At 35.6% G+C, this 19,813-nt stretch overlaps 1 protein-coding gene across 2 annotated transcripts; it reads left to right on the top strand.

Moving 5' to 3' along the window:
- The first annotated feature begins 131 nt into the window (after positions 1-131).
- LOC144453351 (uncharacterized) lies at positions 132-16,760 on the top strand. Of its 2 annotated transcripts, XM_078144620.1 has the most exons (19): positions 132-448; positions 1,360-1,523; positions 1,850-2,062; positions 2,783-2,973; positions 3,471-3,591; positions 4,156-4,329; positions 4,773-4,970; positions 5,773-5,895; positions 6,333-6,536; positions 7,264-7,425; positions 8,351-8,553; positions 9,148-9,271; positions 9,433-9,609; positions 10,127-10,324; positions 11,064-11,180; positions 11,822-11,957; positions 14,426-14,700; positions 15,128-15,264; positions 16,362-16,760. In XM_078144620.1, the coding sequence occupies exons 1-19, from the start codon at positions 438-440 to the stop codon at positions 16,536-16,538; spliced, it is 3,105 nt and encodes a 1,034-aa protein (XP_078000746.1). In that variant the 5' UTR covers positions 132-437; the 3' UTR covers positions 16,539-16,760. The 2 variants fall into 2 exon arrangements, 1 of the variants encoding a protein (XP_078000746.1); XR_013482413.1 differs by lacking the exon at positions 14,426-14,700 and having other exon boundaries at positions 16,362-16,482.
- The last annotated feature ends 3,053 nt before the right edge of the window (positions 16,761-19,813 follow it).

The raw sequence follows: 19,813 nt of genomic DNA, 5'->3' as shown, positions 1-19,813 counted from the left end.
TGCAACAGCCTAGTCTGAAAATTGACCAATGACATTTATCGTATGTCCAGTTCATGCAGATAATCCCTGTTGACCTTTTACCTTTACTCTACTTCCGTATTTCCGGTTGTGTACGCATACCTAGCAACACAACAGCCAGCCTGACAAGTACGGAATGCCAAGCCACCTAACGATATGAGAGATGTGGATACGCGAATCATGCAATGATTTCTAACCTTAGTTTGCCTAGGCAACGTAGATAAATATATATTTTTTATGTTTCTTGATGTGTGACAACCATATCTCTGAAGCGAAGATATTGTGAAAGAAAGGAAACTTTCACTTTCGTTCAGGGGCGATTCCGTTGAGGCCATTGATATTTCACACCTGGCTCAGGTCCTTGCACAATTTGTCAAAATTATCGTCGCAAAGAATCGATCAGCAAAGAGAGAAGAAACATGGCTGGGTCGTAAGTTGACTAGTATATTTTCATTAAAAAAAAAAAAATTCGTTCATTACTACTTATTCCAAGATATAAATGGCCATCTGAAGTTGTAAATCAACGATGGTGCTCACAAGATAGCATATCAACGTGTTTACTTAATCATGTGATTTCTTAAATGAATTTAGGAACTACAGGTATATTTATCAAACATCTTGATTTGTTCAAGTTGAGAATATTTCTCAAATGACGAAAGACGTTGAATGATTATCATCAAATGGGACATTCTAAAAATAAATTATTTGATAATTAATTATTTAACATATGTGCACATCATGAAAGTGATATTTTTAGAGATTTTATGGTGAATAACAAAAAGGCTATATACATGTCTATCACATTGTTTGATTAATGCTTTAGTAGAACCTGTAGCTATCGAATGTATAAATAAATTAGATAAAAAATAAACTTAACAATAAATCCAAGCTAACTTTTATTTTAATGAGCAATCCAAGCCAACTGAAGAGAGAAAATTTGATTGATTGAAAATATGTATTATATAAATGTACAGTACTGTTTGTTTGTTTGCTTGTTTGTTTGGTGTCTGGTGTGTATTTCAGATAATCCAATACATAACCTTTTAAATTTTTAGTAAGTCCTAAAAATAAAGTTTTGCAACTTTTTTAAAATGGTAGATATTCATATACACATAATATTAATATCAATTCAGTAGAAGACCATCTTGGTGTTACATTTTTGGTTTCCAATAATCATACCGATATTTTTCATTTTGACACAACTAGAAAATACAGAGCAAGTCATACTATTGCTAATCAGATTCCAAGCCAGTCACTTGGACCACTTGACCGTGATGACTCCACATTTTTAGTTTCAGGTGATTATCATATTGATATTTTTCTTTGTTGTGTTATAATTAGGGAATACAGAGCAAGGCATATTAGCGGTTGCATCAACGTGAATGACAACCAGATGCATATACCGGATCTGACAGAGGAAGAGGATAACTGTGTATATGCACAGTTCCCTGTCATGGAGGATGGGCAGGAAGGAGAGTACTTCAGTATCAAGATCAATGACATGGGTGAGTCTGTAGTGCTCAAGATATGAGTCAAAACATTCTGAATTGTCATTCTTTCCTCCAGTTTTTATAAGTTCAAATTAAACTATCACTACACTATTCTGCTATCCTAACTGACATTTTGAATTTGTGAATTTTCGTTTCGTTCCCGAAAGATGCAAGTGTAATTTCAAAAATTAAATTGTCAGTTAGGATATAGTTCTTGAAGTCTAAAGTTAGGCTAATTTTCCTTGATTGAATGATGAAAAGTGTTTTATAATAATCTACAATTTTTACCTATATGAGTGAACATCTTTCAAATTTACCAACGTTCATTTCACTCACTTCAGCTGAGGATGCATCCTTGAGTTTGGGAATCAGTCGAGAGACGGAACTCCGAGATGAGAGTGATGATGACAAAAATGATGATGATGACAAAGATGATGATGATCACACATCAAAGAGAAGAGAAACCGATGGTGTTGGTTACTTCAGTGATACTGGAATGATTCATAGCTGTATGAGGACTAGCAATTGTTATAAAAGAGGAAAGTACCAAAAAGGTCAGTATCTATGCACTCACTTTGAAATGTTGTCATATATTGTAATGATGGAGGGCCTTCAAATTGTTACATACGCACCAGGGATTACTTGCACTGATGTGCACGCATACCAGTCGTATTTGCACTGCAGTGTAATACCAAAGACATTATTGCATACCTGTATGCAAAAGATATGCAAATTAGTACATAATAGTTCCCAGTACGTGAAATTGGGTTATTTTGAAAATCACTTTAACACTTCATGATTTAGATATCATTTCACTAGCATGATGTCTTAATTTTGTTTTTGAACAACCTCTACTGAGGTATGCACTGCAGTGAACCACCTGATTAGCTGACTGGGCTTTCTTGTTTGTCTGCTTGCTGTGGCTATTGTTCACACTTGCTGTGTATATACCCCCCCCCCCCCCCCCAAAAAAAAAAAAAAAAAAAAAAAAAAAAAAAAAAAAAGAAAAGAAAAAAAAAGTTTTGAAAATCAAGTGGGATGATAGATTTTCATTACTGACTTCATTTTTAGTACTACAGCTTTAATAATTTAGAGTTATATGACATCATCCAATGTTAGACCTCAGTTCAGTCACCTCAGACTGATCAATAACAACAAAGCAAAGCATGGTATCATACTACAATCAAGGCTCCTAAATTCATTTAAGACCCAATGATAGATAAATTATTATTAAAATTCATTGACTTTCTTAACTACATGTTCTTTGTTTTCAGGTTCAAGTGTTGGTGTTAGTACAGACTATGTGACTGATACAAAGGCAGTTCTGATGTTCTTTAGAGATGATAAACCAATTCACAGACAGTGGGTTTCATTACAGCGTAACTACCTTTATCCTACATTAAATGCATGGTGGGGACCAATAGAACTCACGTATGAGCAGAGCTCCACACCTCAACTCGATCAGGTAAACAAGTCTTTTCAGTATTCTTTGTTTAAGGGGGGTGCAACACTTCAGTTTGATAAGATAAAATGTTCTAGTCTTTTGGGTGTTGTTTGTTATTTCAGGGGGTGCAACACCTCAACTCATCAGATAAGTATCTCCTGGGTCTTATTTGTTATTTTTTGGGAGGGGTGGGTGGCTTCTTGTCCTTTGGATCTGGTGAATTAGTTTATATCAGGGGCAACATCCCTTAAATGTGATCATGAAAGAAACTGTATAAAATCATAGTTTTCTGATTTAACAGAAAACGTTATTTAAATAAAAAAAATGCTTGCCACTAGGTTTCATAGATGGGATTCATTATTTGATATTCTAAGGCCCTGCAGTACTGTGATAACATGTTTCATTTTTTTGCAAATGTTGTTGAAAATGTCAAACTTATTTCATTTTTACATATAAAGTTATACCCTGAAAAATTATTGATGCTAATTCTTTGATTCATTTGTACTGTATGTGTACAGGGTAATTTATCCCACTGGATTATGGATAAGACTCTCAGTGTTAGTAATGGAAAACTAGTACTTGCAGAGGAAGTGTTAATGGCACCCAGTACAGCAATAGCTCCCATTCCACTCTCTGATGGTAAGCCCCAACATGTATTTTTTTCTTTCAAATCGTGGGATGTGATGTGGGTTCTCCGTTTGATCGGTACTTTTGAGGGAAGCAGAGAAAACTTTTAATGTCAATGATATTACATTTTTACAGGCAGAGTCATTGTATTGTGTACATATTGAGCAAGTGTTTCCAAAAGACATCATGAGAGACAGGTTGTTTTCTTTGGCATATGGGGATCAGGAGTTGGTAAGGGGTTTGGGGTAATCCTCGTTTGAAAGTGTTCAGGGAGGGCATCGTCTTATTAAGGTTAGTGATGGAGGTGGGGGTGGGGGTGGTGTCTTCCTGTTGTGTTCTTTACAGGAGGTAAAGCATCAATCACAGACCTCCACCTGTGGCCAGGGAAACTTAACCCCAAGCTGAAGAAACTGATTAGTCACTTTCATGGCACTACAAGAAATCTATCCTCCCATTGTTAATTTTAAGCATATATATTTTATGATATTGTGTGTTGATGAATATTAATCTTGTGACATTTCACCTTAGTCAAAACTAATGACTTTTTCTGTGTCACGTTTTATTTGTATTGAAAAGGTTATTTTGAGATTACCATAGAAAACACAGGTGCACTGTCTGATAAAAACTGTCCAGTGATTATTGGTTTGACACCGGCAGAAGTCGGCACACACAGGCTTGCAGGATTGCTGATGGAATCAATTGGTTACCATAGCGATGAAGGCAAAATCTTCCATGAAGATGACAAAAGTGGTAGGTCATTTGATCGTCATGGATACCAGTTACCAACTTGTTTGACTTCAGAAATATGTGCAATAATTTATGGATATATCCTGCTACTTACGTAAACTGTTGTAACCTTTGTAATGTAGCTGAAGTCCAGTATGCACTAAAGATATTGTGAACAGCGTCCTCAAGCAACACATTTGTGTACACTGCCCACTAACAATGAGCTATGAACAGCGCCCTCAAGCAACACATTTATGTACATTGCCCACGAGCAATCAGCTACGAACAGTGCCCCCAAGCAACACATTTATGGGTCAAAATTAAAATAAATAAATAAATATATTTCATCTGTCACACAAATACAATATTGGGGGAAGGGGGAAGAGGTCTGTGTTTTCAATGAAGGCTTGTTTATTTTTCAAACAACTACAGATTTCTAAGCACTTTTGTTTTCTCTATTTTGTCAGCCCATAATCTTGGTGAAAATTGTAAGTGCAAAGGTGGTGACAAGATGGGATGTGGTCTTATATATATTGAAAACAAAGGAAGCAGGCAGAACCAAAAAGTGATCGTTTATTTCACCAAAAATGGCCGACATGTTTATCACAGAGCAGTCAATCAACCTAATGGTGGGTTCTATCCATCAGTTACTATCAAACATGCAGGTAATGTCAAAGGTCATCATTATGACAACTCTTGTTTTTTTTCACCCTCCATTAATCAGGATTCTCCAACAGTAACAAAATCATTGCTATGTATTAGAAAAATCTTCTTTTTTTTTTTTTTACCAATCATCTGTCCCTTTTTGTGCTATAATGGTTTTGAAACCACAACAAACACAACCAATGCAGTGTGTTCAGAAAATATTTAGCCTCGCAACTTTATTACCAATCTTGTTATTTGGGATTTCTAAAAACCATCTGTACGCAACATTTCTGAATGTTAAACATGAACTGTGCTATGAAAATAAACAGTGTAACCTTTTGTTTTGTACTTTGTTCATGAAAACTTCAACCTATTCTCAATTAAAATCAGTAAAAAATCAACAAGGGTGACTGTATACATTTTACAAATAGTGGTCAGTATTATCAAAATTAGTCAAATATGGCTACTGAATCCAATATGGCTGCTAAATCCAATATGGCTGCTGAATCCAATATGGCTGCTGAATCTAATATGGCTACTGAATACTGTGTTAAAGCTATTGGAAAAGAAAAGGTTGTTGATTTCCTTGAAAACAAGATGGTGGAGCCCCAAATTTCTTTTTATTATTGAAAATGACCAGAAGCAAGTGTCCATATGACAAAGTATTTTGAGATTTTAAGAACACTGATTTCAGTGAAATTTTCCCATGAGGCACATTTCCTATTCTAACATTACCATGTAAAAATGATAACTTTTGTGAATGTTGTCAGATTGTCATATATGTGCATTATTTTTCTTTTCAAATTAATTACCATTCCATAGGTGATGTTATCGGTGTAAATATGGGACTATCACATCCATCGATTGATGTTGAAGAATGGAAAAGGGAAGCACAGTCCAAGACTGGTGGTGCCTTCAGTGATCTTCCAGCTTTCACTATGCCAGGTTAGTTCTGTGTCCATCCAAACTGCCATAGTCTGATTATCAGAAGAAAAAAAAAGATCGTATAGTATGGCCACTTGGAGTGCTGTTTAGAATTATGTCACACAGTCTAGTGATCTTGTAAAATGTTTATGCTTTAACCAACTTAGAAGAAGTAATTTAATCAACTAATTGTCTTGTATAAAACATTTGTTGTCTTGCTCAGAAGTTTGGAAGTGGAATTTCCAGTGTATACAAACTGTATCTAACTTACATTGTTCCTGCTGGGACTTGGCAATATAGTAATATCTTTTTTGTGTGTGTGTGTTCCAAATGAGACACACAAACAATAAAACAAAAGAGAATAACTTTAAAACATGAAAATTTGATTATTTTGTTTGGGTTGATTGCATTAGTTTGCTCGTTGAAATAAATAAATATTTGTTTTGATTGCTCTTCAGATCAGAAGACCCATCATGACCTTGAAGATGACCAGCTTGATGGCATCATGGTTCAACAGTATCGGTTTCCAGAAGAACTTGGCGGAATGAAAACTGATGGCACAATCTGTCCCTCTCAACCACTGAAGAAACCAAGAATGATTCAATGTACCGATGGTCTGAGTAAAATCAAACCATTTTTTAGTATGACTATGTCAGAAACAGGTGGGTTATTACACAGATAATGTCACTGTATTACATAGCATGTGATAAGGGAAATGTGTGTCAGGAGCTGGGGGATTATTACACAGATGATGTCACTGTATTACGTAGCATGTGATAAGGGAAATGTGTGTCAGGAACAAGGGGTTATTACACAGATGATGTCACTGTATTACATAGCATGTGATAAGGGAAATGTGTGTCAGGAACAGGGGGGTTATTACACAGATGATGTCACTGTATTACATAGCATGTGATATGGGAAATGCGTGTCAAAAAACAGGTGGGTTATTACACATGTGATGTCACTGTATTACATAGCATGTGATAAGGGGAATTTACATAAGTTACTAATGGAAACAACTATTTAAGAGACCAGTTGTCGGTATTAAATTTGCAAGATGTTGTGGAATGCAGTTATTTATTATTATTTTAATTCTTAAAGAAATGCGCTACACGATGTCTCAGAGCATTGTACAATAATACAACAGCTACGAAAACACAGAAAAAACCCACCAATAAAATGTTAATAAAAGTTACCAGTGAAACCAAGATTGATTCAATGTACCAATGCTCTTTAAATAAAATCAAACCATTCTTTTGCATGATCATATCAGAAACAGGTGGGTTATTACACAGATGATGTCATTATATTGTATAGCATGTGATAAGCAAAATTTGTGTCTTGAAAATTTGTAAGATGTTGTTTGACTCTATTTTTGTACTACAGGGTATGACAGTGCTGTCAGTATTGGGATTACAAGATCATCACAAACTGTCGGTACACTGCCTGGCTACCTGTCTGAAAGTGTAGGCTACAGTAATGGTGGCAATATTTACCATGGAGCCAGACACAAGACTGCTTACTTTGAGACAGAGCAATATGATAAAGGTGATTATGATACCTTCAAGTAAACTGTCATCCTCAAACTTTTGACAATCTCCATTCCCAAGAAAATTGGGGTCACTGTTCTGAAATATGTGAGAAGATGAAGAAGTCAAATGTTTGTGTATAGAAAAACATTGTAAAACAGTAAAAATTAATGAAAAAATAGACCTTGTAACAGGAGAATTCAGTCATCTTTCAACTGGCTTTGACTGTGTGTGAAGCCCATAGAATTAATGTTAGCTTGAAGTGCAGTACCACACTTTACCACACTTCTTCTTCTTATTCTTCAAAATCACATGGATCCTCATCACGTCTGAATATTATCTCACAAACAGTGCTCACACAGTCAGAGAGCTAGTCTACAGATCCACAGGTAAAGATATAAGGGGGGGGGGGGGTGGGCATTTGAAATTAACCACTACACAGTGTCAGGACAAATATTAGAAATTTCAACAGATGTTTATGTCACTTTGTGATGAACACATCACATTGAAATTTCCACAGTGATGTGAGAATACTTTGCTCTTTATTCAGTTGATTTTTCACAAAGTTTTACATTTACATGCTGAAACCCGGGAAGCAGTAATTTCACCATGTACATGTACAGAGATCGTCAACAGCTAATTTTATGGATTTTGATGGGGAAGGTCGTTCCAGACAGGTATTGTCAGTGGCAAAAAAAAAATGATTTAACTTCTTCACTTCCAGCTAATGGTATGCCCATGGCCTTCACACACATGTACCCAGTTTCATAATAGGTGTATATCACAGAAAGAAACAATTTTAAAAAGTGGAATGATGAATTATCAAAATTCTTACATATTTAATCTTGTAAGTTTATAAAATAAGCTTTTGTGAATTATGTTGTTGAGGAGGAAAATTGCAGAAATCTTTCTGACACTTGTATCTTTTGATTTAATGTGACCAGGTGATACCGTTGGTTGTCTGCTGGAATACTCAGGAGATGTACATATCATATCATTTACAAAGAATGGCAAGCTTGTTGGCAGAGGTCAAGTGTCAAATTCCAATACAAAAGATCTGATGCCATCCATAGGGTTCAAGTACATGCCAAGTACAGTCCGTCCAAAGTGGGCCCACAGTCCATCACAGGAGGTCGTATTTCACCAGGTATGTGTGTGTGTGTGTGTGTGTGTGTGTGTGTGTGTGTGTGTGTGTGTGTGTGTGTGTGTGTGTGTGTGTGTGTGTGTGTGTGTGTGTGTGTGTGTGTGTGTGTGTGTGGATGGATGCATGTGTGCGTGTTTGTTTGTTTTGTGTCTGTGTGTGAGTGAGTGTATATGTATGTATGTGTGTACAGTGTGAGTCAGTGAGTGAGTCAGTGAGTGAGTCAGTGAGTCAGTGAGTGAATGTGTGTATGTGTGTATGTATAAATACATGTAGATAACTTTTAAATGCTTTCCACAAAAAATATCATAACCCGAGCACTGTACAATAATTATCTCACCTACCTGCATAACTTCAACTCTGGATCCCTTTGGCATATACATCCATTCCAACCACTGTAAACACATACAATTAAATCCTTCACAAAGTAACCTTTGTCATATACCAGGTCCCCATTTATACTATTGGGTTGACACGAGTGCTGTGGTGATTCAAAAATTTCCCAGGGCTTTAGCCATTCAGAAACAAGTTGAAGTGGCAAAGCTTGAAGCATTCAACCATCTTGACTCTATGTATGTATCCCTTCTGTTTTCACATCAGATTAATCTTGATGACTGGATCAGAACACCTGGGCTGTCAATCAGTGGAAATACATGTAGACTTAAGAAGAAGGGGAGGAAGAAAGACCCACAGATGTTGACTGCTCCACATCCTCTCACTCAAGGTTAGTTACTTTGTTAACAAAATTATCTGCTATGGAAAGAGAAGCAACAGTGCATTGGTTAGAAAAATATATCACTTACATGTACTAGACATTACATGGTTACCTTTATTATTCAGAAATTCCTTGGAAATATTCCATGTCATTTTTTGTAAAACTTTCAGGTCAGAGCTTCTATTCTGTCAAAGTATTGACCAGGAAAAGTCGCAGGAAGCACCTATCCATCGGAATCTCCAACCATTCCCATGTAGCGTCTACCAGTACCAATTACAGGGATGTCAGACTCCATTCACATCACCGCAACATCATCACCAAGGGCATCACTTCTAAACCTCAAAAAGGTAAACAATAGTGTTGTTTAGTTTTTGTTTTTGTTTCATAATATTTTAATAGTATGTTCAGTCGACACTGGAAACCCCGAAAGAGAGTGTTAAAGTTGTTGACTATATATCACATGTATGAGATGATCTGGAAATTAGGGGAAAGATATTATAGTAGTTACTGGCCATATGAAACTCAACACATACAAAGTAACGTACATTACTTCCTACTCAGAGTGCATGAGAATGAAGAAATTCTTATTCACCAAATTGAACCTAATGACTTTCATCTACCCCGGTAGTTATATTTGGGTGATGTCATTGGAATGTGTGCAGTTACACAGTTACACAAGTGTGTCATTTCGATCATTAGTCATTAGTGATGTCATTGCAATGTACTTACACAAACCGATGATGTCATCACATTTGGGTGAAATAAACTACCACAGAACACCTTGTTGGGATACCTGCTGGGTTGGCCAATGATGTCTTTGTTAAATTTCGACCATGTAATGTAATTGGTTCTTTTACACCACAGAACACCTGGATACACCAGCTGGGTTGGTCAATGATGTTGTTGGATGTGGTTTGTTGTTTGCTGAGGATGAACAATCAGATGATAGAGCTAAGCAGTTTGTGGTGGTGTACTTCACTGTCAACGGTACACCTATATCTCATCAAGTCTTAGAACAGCCAGATGGAGGATTTTACCCAATCATGTCACTGGAAACCTATGGTATGTTGAGCAACCAATCAGAGATTTCACTGAGCCTACTTGTAACTATTTCTTTCTTGATGTAAATGTTAATCTTATAGTCTATTTTGTATTATGAAGTATAATATGGCAATTTAATTTGGAATTTGCAAGTTACGGAGCTCATTGTACAAATCATGCTATCTGAGATAACTTTGTACCACTTAGGTGAGTCATGAATATCATGACATTTTATTTTGAGTTGTTGAGCTAATGGACTATAAACCAGTCAGTGTTTTTTTTTTTTTGTTTTTTTTTTATAAGGAATGCAATTCTATTGTTGAACACAAGATTTTGAGAAAACAAGTCATTTAATATACTTTTAAAGGCAGACATAAGATACTTGATGTATAAGTCTAAGTCATAATTGAGAGCAAAAATGAGACATTGCAACTATTTTTATTAAGAACACTGACAACATTGTATTACTTGACACTAGCCCCCACCCCACCATACTCAATAAAATGATATAAGCATACCTAAATCAAAAGTCAAAATGTAACAGTGCTAGTATCAGTAGTATAGAATATAGGGGTGTGAGCACAGTCACATGTACAAGTCATGCAAGTAACTTATTTAATCATGTCGTTTTCATAGTTACTTGTGCAACTTGCACATGCACACATGTGACTGTCCTCACATCCCTATATATGCTATACTACTATTATTTGTTGGTGAGTACTTTGCAATTTACAAATTGTGTCACGTTAATTTCTACAAGGCGACAAACTTGAACTTGACACGACCTTCAAGCCTCCAGCCCTTCCTGATAGATCAGCATGGCTGCAGGAAGCACAGCAAAAAATCAAAGAACACAAGAAGAAGATGAAAGCCTTACGTAAGTTTAGTAAGATTTTAACTCTTGTCTCAGTCTGAAAGGGAATACAGATTACAATATTTAGCCATGTTCAAAATGGAAGTTTTTAGTCACTTGGTATATTAAGATTATAACCTAGATCGCTGTTGTGTCTCAAAGTGGCCATATGGATTGAAATTGCGTATTTATTTTTGATTTTTAATTCATAAAACAATGGCTTCCTACTCAATATGAAACAGCATATACCAAGTCCTTATTTGTAACTCAATAAATGGCAAAAGATTAATAAATGTGTAAAATCTTTGTTACTTTTTCAAGTAGGAAACCACGATAAAATTTTTAGTATAAATTAAAAATTAAAAACTGGTTGAAGATTGAAGCCGTTTTTGTACTGAATTCGTACTGATTGAAAATATTTTTGAACATGTATCAATGAAAATTGCATTTGGTACAGACAGAAAGTTACAATCATTAATGTAACACTCACAGGCATGTTTTATTTGTTGAACTTGTGATGTCATTGACGCAATGAATTTCTTGTGAAAAGCAATAAAAACTGTTGTACTGGTAGTATAAAAATAGAACCATTGCATGATTACTAAATGAGTTTGTCGATGGATCCATTCATTTACAAGTCAAGTGGTGTTGATTTTGGTTTACAGAAAAAGACACAGAGAGGACTCGACAAAATAGGCCTGCATCTCCTGTTGAAAGACCAACTAGCTATCTGAATAAGATCAAAGTGTACATTGCATGTGATGCTGAGAGATGGAATGAGGCTTCCTACATCAAGGCAGGGTAGGTGTGAATTTGGTGTGTTGCTTGGTTTCACTGAAATAGACACATGTTTTGGGTTCACTGAAATAGACATATGCTTGGTTTCACTGAAATAGACACAGGCTTGGTTTCACTGAAATAGACACAGGCTTGGTTTCACTGAAATAGACACATGTTTGGTTTCACTGAAATAGACACAGGCTTGGTTTCACTGAAATAGACACAGGCTTGGTTTCACTGAAATAGACACATGTTTGATTTCACTGAAACAGACACAGGCTTTGGTTTCACTGAAATAGACAGAGGCTTTGGTTTCACTGAAATAGACACATGTTTGGTTTCATTGAAATAGACACAGGTTTTGGTTTCACTAAATAGACATAGGCTTTGGTTTCATTGAAATAGACACAGGGTTGGTTTCACTGAAATAGACACATGGTGGGTTTCACTGAAATAGACACAGGTTTTGGTTTCATTGAAATAGACACAGGGTTGGTTTCACTGAAATAGACACATGGTGGGTTTCACTGAAATAGACACAGGTTTTGGTTTCACTGAAATAGACACAGGCTTTGGTTTCACTGAAATAGACACAGGGTTGGTTTCATTGAAATAGACACATGGTGGGTTTCACTGAAATAGACACAGGTTTTGGTTTCACTGAAATAGACACAGGCTTTGGTTTCACTGAAATAGACACAGGCTTTGGTTTCACTGAAATAGACACAGGGTTGGTTTCATTGAAATAGACACATGGTGGGTTTCACTGAAATAGACACAGGTTTTGGTTTCACTGAAATAGACACAGGTTTTGGTTTCACTGAAATAGACACAGGCTTTGATTTCACTGAAATAGACACAGGCTTTGGTTTCACTGAAATAGACACAGGCTTTGGTTTCACTGAAATAGACAGAGGCTTTGGTTTTCACTGAAATAGACACAGGCTTTGGTTTCACTGAAATAGACACAGGCTTTGGTTTCACTGAAATAGACACAGGCTTTGGTTTCACTGAAATAGACACATGGTGGGTTTCACTGAAATAGACACAGGCTTTTTGGTTCACTGAAATAGACACAGGCTTTGGTTTTCACTGAAATAGACACAGGCTTTGGTTTCACTGAAATAGACACAGGCTTTGGTTTCACTGAAATAGACACAGGGTTGGTTTCACTGAAATAGACACATGGTGGGTTTCACTGAAATAGACACAGGTTTGATGAAATAGACACAGGCTTTGGTTTCACTGAAATAGACACATGTTTGGTTTCACTAAAATAGACACAGGCTTTGGTTTCACTGAAATAGACACATGTTTGTTTTCACTGAAATAGACACATGGTGGGTTTCACTGAAATAGACACAGGCTTTGATTTCACTAAAATAGACACAGGCTTTGGTTTCACTAAAATAGACACAGGCTTTGGTTTCACTGAAATAGACACATGGTGGGTTTCACTGAAATAGACACAGGCTTTGATTTCACTGAAATAGACACAGGTTTGATTTCACTGAAATAGACACATGGTGGGTTTCACTGAAATAGACACAGGTTTGATTTCACTGAAATAGACACAGGTTTTGGTTTCACTGAAATAGACACATGCTTTGGTTTCACTGGAATAGACACAGGTTTTGGTTTCACTGGAATAGACACATGTTTGTTTTCAGTGCCAGTGGTTTCTCTAGCTATATTCAGTTTCATGACATTAAAATGGTAGCTACAGTTATGGTTGGTTTCTTTGAAATTGACTTGGTCCTTTTATTAATAAATGTATGAAATAACCATAAATAACAAACAAGGATTTATGCAGTTTTAAAGTTGACAAAATCATTGCCTTGATATTGTAGTATGCTAAATTATGTCATCAAATCATTTGTATGTTATACCTAAATACCAGTTTTGAATTCTGCAAATAGCAGGTGATGGTTAAAGGGGAATGTCACTCCAGGAACTAAAGACATTTTCATAAACTTTGGGTTTCCGAAAGTCATTTCATGATTTTTCATCGCCTAAAATTACTTGCGATTTCAGAGAAACATCAAGTTAATCGTGTGCCTTTATAGGGTATCTTTGCTGTTGGCCATTCAGCTGAAAAATATATATATATTTGTTGACTCCTGAGTACTTATTCCCATCAGTGTAAACCAATCTCATGAATATTCATTGTGCAACCATTGAATACATTATTTCTGCTGACTCCCATGATGCAATAGCCCATAGCAAAGATACCCTATAAATGCACAAGATCAACTTCAAGATGTTTCTCTGAAATCGCAAATAATTGTAGGTGATGTAAAATCATGAAATTACTCTCCAGAACCCATAGTTTATGAAAATGTCTCCATTTCCTGGAGTGGCGTTCCCCTTTTTAATTACTCTTCAGTAAGTAGAATATAACAGGTTCTTATCAGTATACTGCAAATATTACCCCAAATACATTATAAATCAGCTTATACCCATTTGCAAACTTTACCTTTTTTTTTCAGGCTAGATTCATATGGCTTTAATGCCATGTTACTGCCCAAGGACCGAGTTGCAAAAGGCAGTGTGGAATTGGACATTGAGCCACGCATCAAGACATGTCATGTGATTGTCTGTTGTATTACAACCCAATACTGTAACAGTAAACACGCCTCTAGTGAGTTGAAATTAGCCAAGAAATTCAACAAACCCATTCTACTGGCTGTGATCGAGAAAACAAAATGGCCTCCTGCAGGAAATATACAAGACACGTTGAAGCTCCTCACAACATACAGAATTGGTAAGGAGAAATCAAACTGTTGTTATTGACAATTTTGGACAAGTTCTTTTATTTTGCTAATGTTTTGAAGATATGGACTGTTGTGTGAAAGTAGACTGAAAGGAAGCCAGAGGTAAACTTTTCTTTTTACCAAATTCTTGTTTATAAAGATAGACAACATAATTAATATGAGTCACTCTTTTTTTTTCTACTGACCTGCTGTGCTATTGTTGCAACCTGCTAAATTACACACTTGCCACCAGGTCACATTACTATAGTGCCCAGTTGTGGCAAAAATAATCACTGTAGAATAACCATAGAGGGTGCTATTTGCAAAAAAAAAAAGATTGACACTGGTAATGAAACTGCATGCACACTATCAATCTGAAATCAAAAAGTAAAGTTGCACGACATCTTTTTTTAAACAGCTATTTTCTTTTTTTTTCAGAGATGTATTCCAATTTTGACTGGGGACAGGAACAACTTAATAAACAAGTTGAAGAAGTGAAAGGGATAGGTTACAATGCTAAAGAACTGCATGTCGGAGAAGGTCAAGGAGCCAGTCTGCTTTATTCAGATGCTCAGGTATGTAATTTAAAAATTCAGTTCTGTACCTGCTAGCTAGTAAGTTTTCTTGTAACACTATCTGCCAAAATATGTCTGTGTTGATATGTTAACATATTAAAATGATGGATTTTATTTAGGTTGAAAAATAAAACACACAATGTTACCCATAACTTGACTGAAATTTGTGACTTACCAAGAAATATCTTGGTATTGATATTAATCTTTATGGCCCGGATATGGATTTTGTGGACCAAGGATGTATGGCGGAAGGGCCCGACATTAGAAGGGCCCCGTAAGCTGTACTACCGAGGTCTGTAAAACCCATATCCGGGCTGTAAAGGTTTTATCACATACCCCATGTAATGGCATGGAAGCATCATTTTAATCACATAATCACATAAATTTGCATTTGGATATATCATTTTATTTGCAAAAACATATAAAACAGTGAAGAAATTAAGATAGCCAAATCACTGAGTGAACGGATATCAATGAGTGTGCCACTTGCCATATTTGGGCAAATTGTGCCGGGGTGTGATATGGAAAATTGTTGCATAGGTTCGATGTGCACGCTTGTCATTGAATGACATTGAAAGTGATACTGGGTATATGATAAAGTGTGTTTTGGTCAGGATTTGGTTCAGTCATTTCAAAAGTGGACTGTATATGTAAAAGTGAAATATTAGGTATTATTCCCCACTATTTTCTTCATTCAGCCATGGAAAGTATTAATGACCTAAGGGGCCTATTACACTATTACACTATTAATCACTAGATGAGTATCCACACAAACCCTTGGGTCATGAATATTTTCTAGCTGAATGAAGGCAAATATTCGGGAATATTATACTTATACCTCCTCAAGTATAATTTATAAAAAATCAGGAAAAAGAATGGTGTTTTGGAAAATTTTGAATTATATTTTGAGATATGTGAAACTTGTGATGTAGACACAGATTATTGTGACATCGAACAACCAGGGTATATAATCCATATTTTCTGTTTGAAGACAATAACTTGGCTTGTGCATACAAGGAGTCACCCTTCAGTAACTCATTCTTTTCATTCAACAGTGTTTATATTCTGACACTGAATTCACATCTGTTTATTTGCAGAGGGGTAATAAGACCCAGAATAAAGCTAGTGATCCAAACGCCCTGAAAAAAGCTGTTGCAGATGCTGACAGGAGGAAACAGACAAGTTTTGGAAACACAACCACCGATACATCGAAACCACCCACCAGACAACATGGCAATGTTCAGAAGGATTCAACAACCTGCAATATACTCTAAAGATTAGAAAAATGTACAGATACTTTTGTACCATGTGGACTTTACATATCTCTCTCTTTTGCCAGTCTACAACATTGCTGGATTTATGACTACAGTGTAGTCACAGATCCAATGACACAGCCTGGCTATGCACCCTTACACTTACACATATACACATGCACCATACACTCAATACACACGCTCAGACATGCAGACATGTGCATGTGCGCGCGCACACACACACACACACACACACACACACACACACACACACACACACACACACACACACGCACACACACACATACACACACACACACACACACACACACACACACATACATAAGCAAAGACACATTTTGAAATAGAAGCATACATGTATCTGTAAATGTCTGCAAAGGTTACTTCTTTTTACAAACGAGAGTTAGAAAATTTATGTATATACTCACACACACACACACACACACACACACATTTAGGTATATATATATATATTATAAGGTATACATATAAAAAATACAAATTAGCATTAGTGATTAATTCACAAATACTTGAATGTATAACATACCACGTTTGTGACGAAATGAAAGTAAGTGTTGACTTGATAATTATGAGAACTTATTAATATACACATTTTTATTATATTGAGAAGACAGTATTGAGAAATTGATCCCTTAGGCACAATCCAATGCTATGCATGAAAATTCAAACCAAAGCAAAAATTAATGAAATACGACGTGAGAGGGGTTGACTAATGTGTGAGGGCACCCCGTCACAGCACACCTTACAGACTACACTACATGATCATTGGTATACAATATCTCCATGTAGTCACACTTTTCTTATTGCTGATCCACTAAAAGTATAAATATGTACCTATTTGTGGAAAATGTTTGTGCACCAAAATATGCATGTTCATCTTCATTTGAATCGTTTTTGGACATGTTATCAGAGCCAGGGTATTAAATCATTTACAAAAACTCAGGTTGTTTTTCAATTTTTCATTGTGGTTTTCAATACACTTTATAGCTTTATATAAACAACTTGTCAAGAATATTTTGAAATATTGAATGTATATTTACGTGAATGACCCTATGATCACATGTTTACATAATCCATGTAGTTACTCAGAATTGAACTTTGATTAATATTCGTATTTTTAGATAATGAGCAGAACTTAAAAAGAACATGCAGGATCTCTTGATTGACCAATTTTATCTTGATAAAGATGACTCCTTGGAGAGAATTTATTTGTTCAAATCTTCCATGATAGTATTCAATATGAAGTGATGGATATTTGATAATATGACAGAACAAGATGACGCGTAAGTGCAAGTGTGGTATATTCCAGGTATTTGAGTGAGTGTTCTCTGCTGCTGTACTTCCATGAGCTACACTCGTGAAAGAGCAACAGAAAATAATGCAATCCTGAGTGCAAATGCCACTGATACCAACACTGTCATCCACCGGGGTGTTGTTATTATTACATAGCTTGATCTGAAACAGCAAACTACTGTTAAAATCATACCATGTGATCCCACGATTTTGTGTACAGGGTACAGACTTTTGATTGGTAAATCTGTCAACACACATTTGATCAGCTTGGAAGAGATATTTCATACGTCTGTAATGTTTAAATGAATATGCAAGGAGCGCAATATGACCAGTTTTCTCTTCACAGATATCGTCACATCATGCAAAAAAAAAGGGGGGATGGTAATATATGAAATGATCTTTTTCTTTTGTTGTAAAGACCTAGAGACATATATCAAAATAATCAGATTTTTTTTAATTTTTGAGTTTTGAAGCATTTAAATGAAAGTAGTTATGAATAAATAAAAATATGCAAATGACATTGTCATAATTTTTCATTCTGAAATTATCATCAGATATTCTTAATTACTGTCTATTGTACAGGTAGAGGTTACAGTTTTATTTGAGTTTACGTAGATGGAGATATTTGCAATGTATATTTTGTATATGTTGATGTAGTCTTGTTATGTGATATATACTAAAATGTATATAAATGTGATGTAGTATTAAATGTGTATGTACTTAACATAATTATCTTATGACATGTAATGTCGCATCTCAATCAGTATGTGTGTGTGTGTGGATGTGTATGTATGTATGTATATATGTATGTATGTATGTATGTATGTATGTATGTATGTATGTATGTATGTATGCATGCATGTATGTATGTATGTATGTATGTATGTATGTATGTATGCATGCATGCATGTATGTGTTTGTTTGTGTATGTATGTATGTATGTATGTATGTATGTATGTATGTATGTATGTATGAATGCATGCATGTATGTGTTTGTGTATGTATGTATGTATGTATGTATGTATGTATGTATGTATGTAGAAAGAAATGCATATGGAACTTGTAAGTCAGTCCGTTTATATAGATGTAAAATCCGACGTTTAGAATAGAAATTCTTTATCAAGGTATTAATCGGCAAGCTTCAGACATGTTAGGTATTATAAACACCTGAATATATCTGAATGTTATGGAACAGAACGACAACCGCGCGTGATTTACGGTTATACGTGTGAAAAGTTCTAACATTCGCACGCACCAAATAGAACTCAATAGAACACGCTTGAAATTTAAAAAAAAAAAAAACTGATTAGACTGGAAATGACGAGAATAATCTTTTAATTTCAAGGGGTTCCAGCGTTCCGAGACGGAAAATGATTTCCTCTTCCTTCAACCTCAGTACTTTCTCATCACCAGAAACCTTACAAATTCCTGAAATAGACATATCTGATACACTGTGATCGTTGGTAATAAAATGCATACATACGGGATAGTTACAATTATGTTGTCTGGTCAGGCGGAGATGTTCCACGAAACGATCACCAAGACGACGTACAGTTGAATCTATATATAGAAAACCACATTTTTGACATGTAATGCAATACACTACATTAGTACTAATACAAGTAAATCTACTCGTAACAGGCTCACTGTTCTTAGGGCCAAAACATGATTAGTATTAATAATGAAACGACATGTACCACATCGAGTACGATCGCATGGAAATGAACCAGCATTAACTTCCAATTCATGTTGTTCTGTATGGACCACCATATCTCTAAGACTGGTATCAAGACGCAAAGCTGTTAAAAGTACTTCGGGAAACAATGAATTGGTAACACTATTAGTACGTAAGATATTAAAATGCTTGTATATAATGTTCTTAACTCTAGTGGAAAAGGGATGGTATGTAAGAGCTAATATGGGACGATCGTTGTTACTGTGATTTGATACAAGCTTCCCTA

The sequence above is a fragment of the Glandiceps talaboti genome, chromosome 2 (genome assembly GCF_964340395.1).
Source record: "Glandiceps talaboti chromosome 2, keGlaTala1.1, whole genome shotgun sequence".
Classification (NCBI taxonomy): Eukaryota; Metazoa; Hemichordata; class Enteropneusta; family Spengelidae; genus Glandiceps; species Glandiceps talaboti.
Note: the sequence above shows the minus strand (reverse complement) of the source record. Positions and strands in the feature narration are given on the sequence as shown.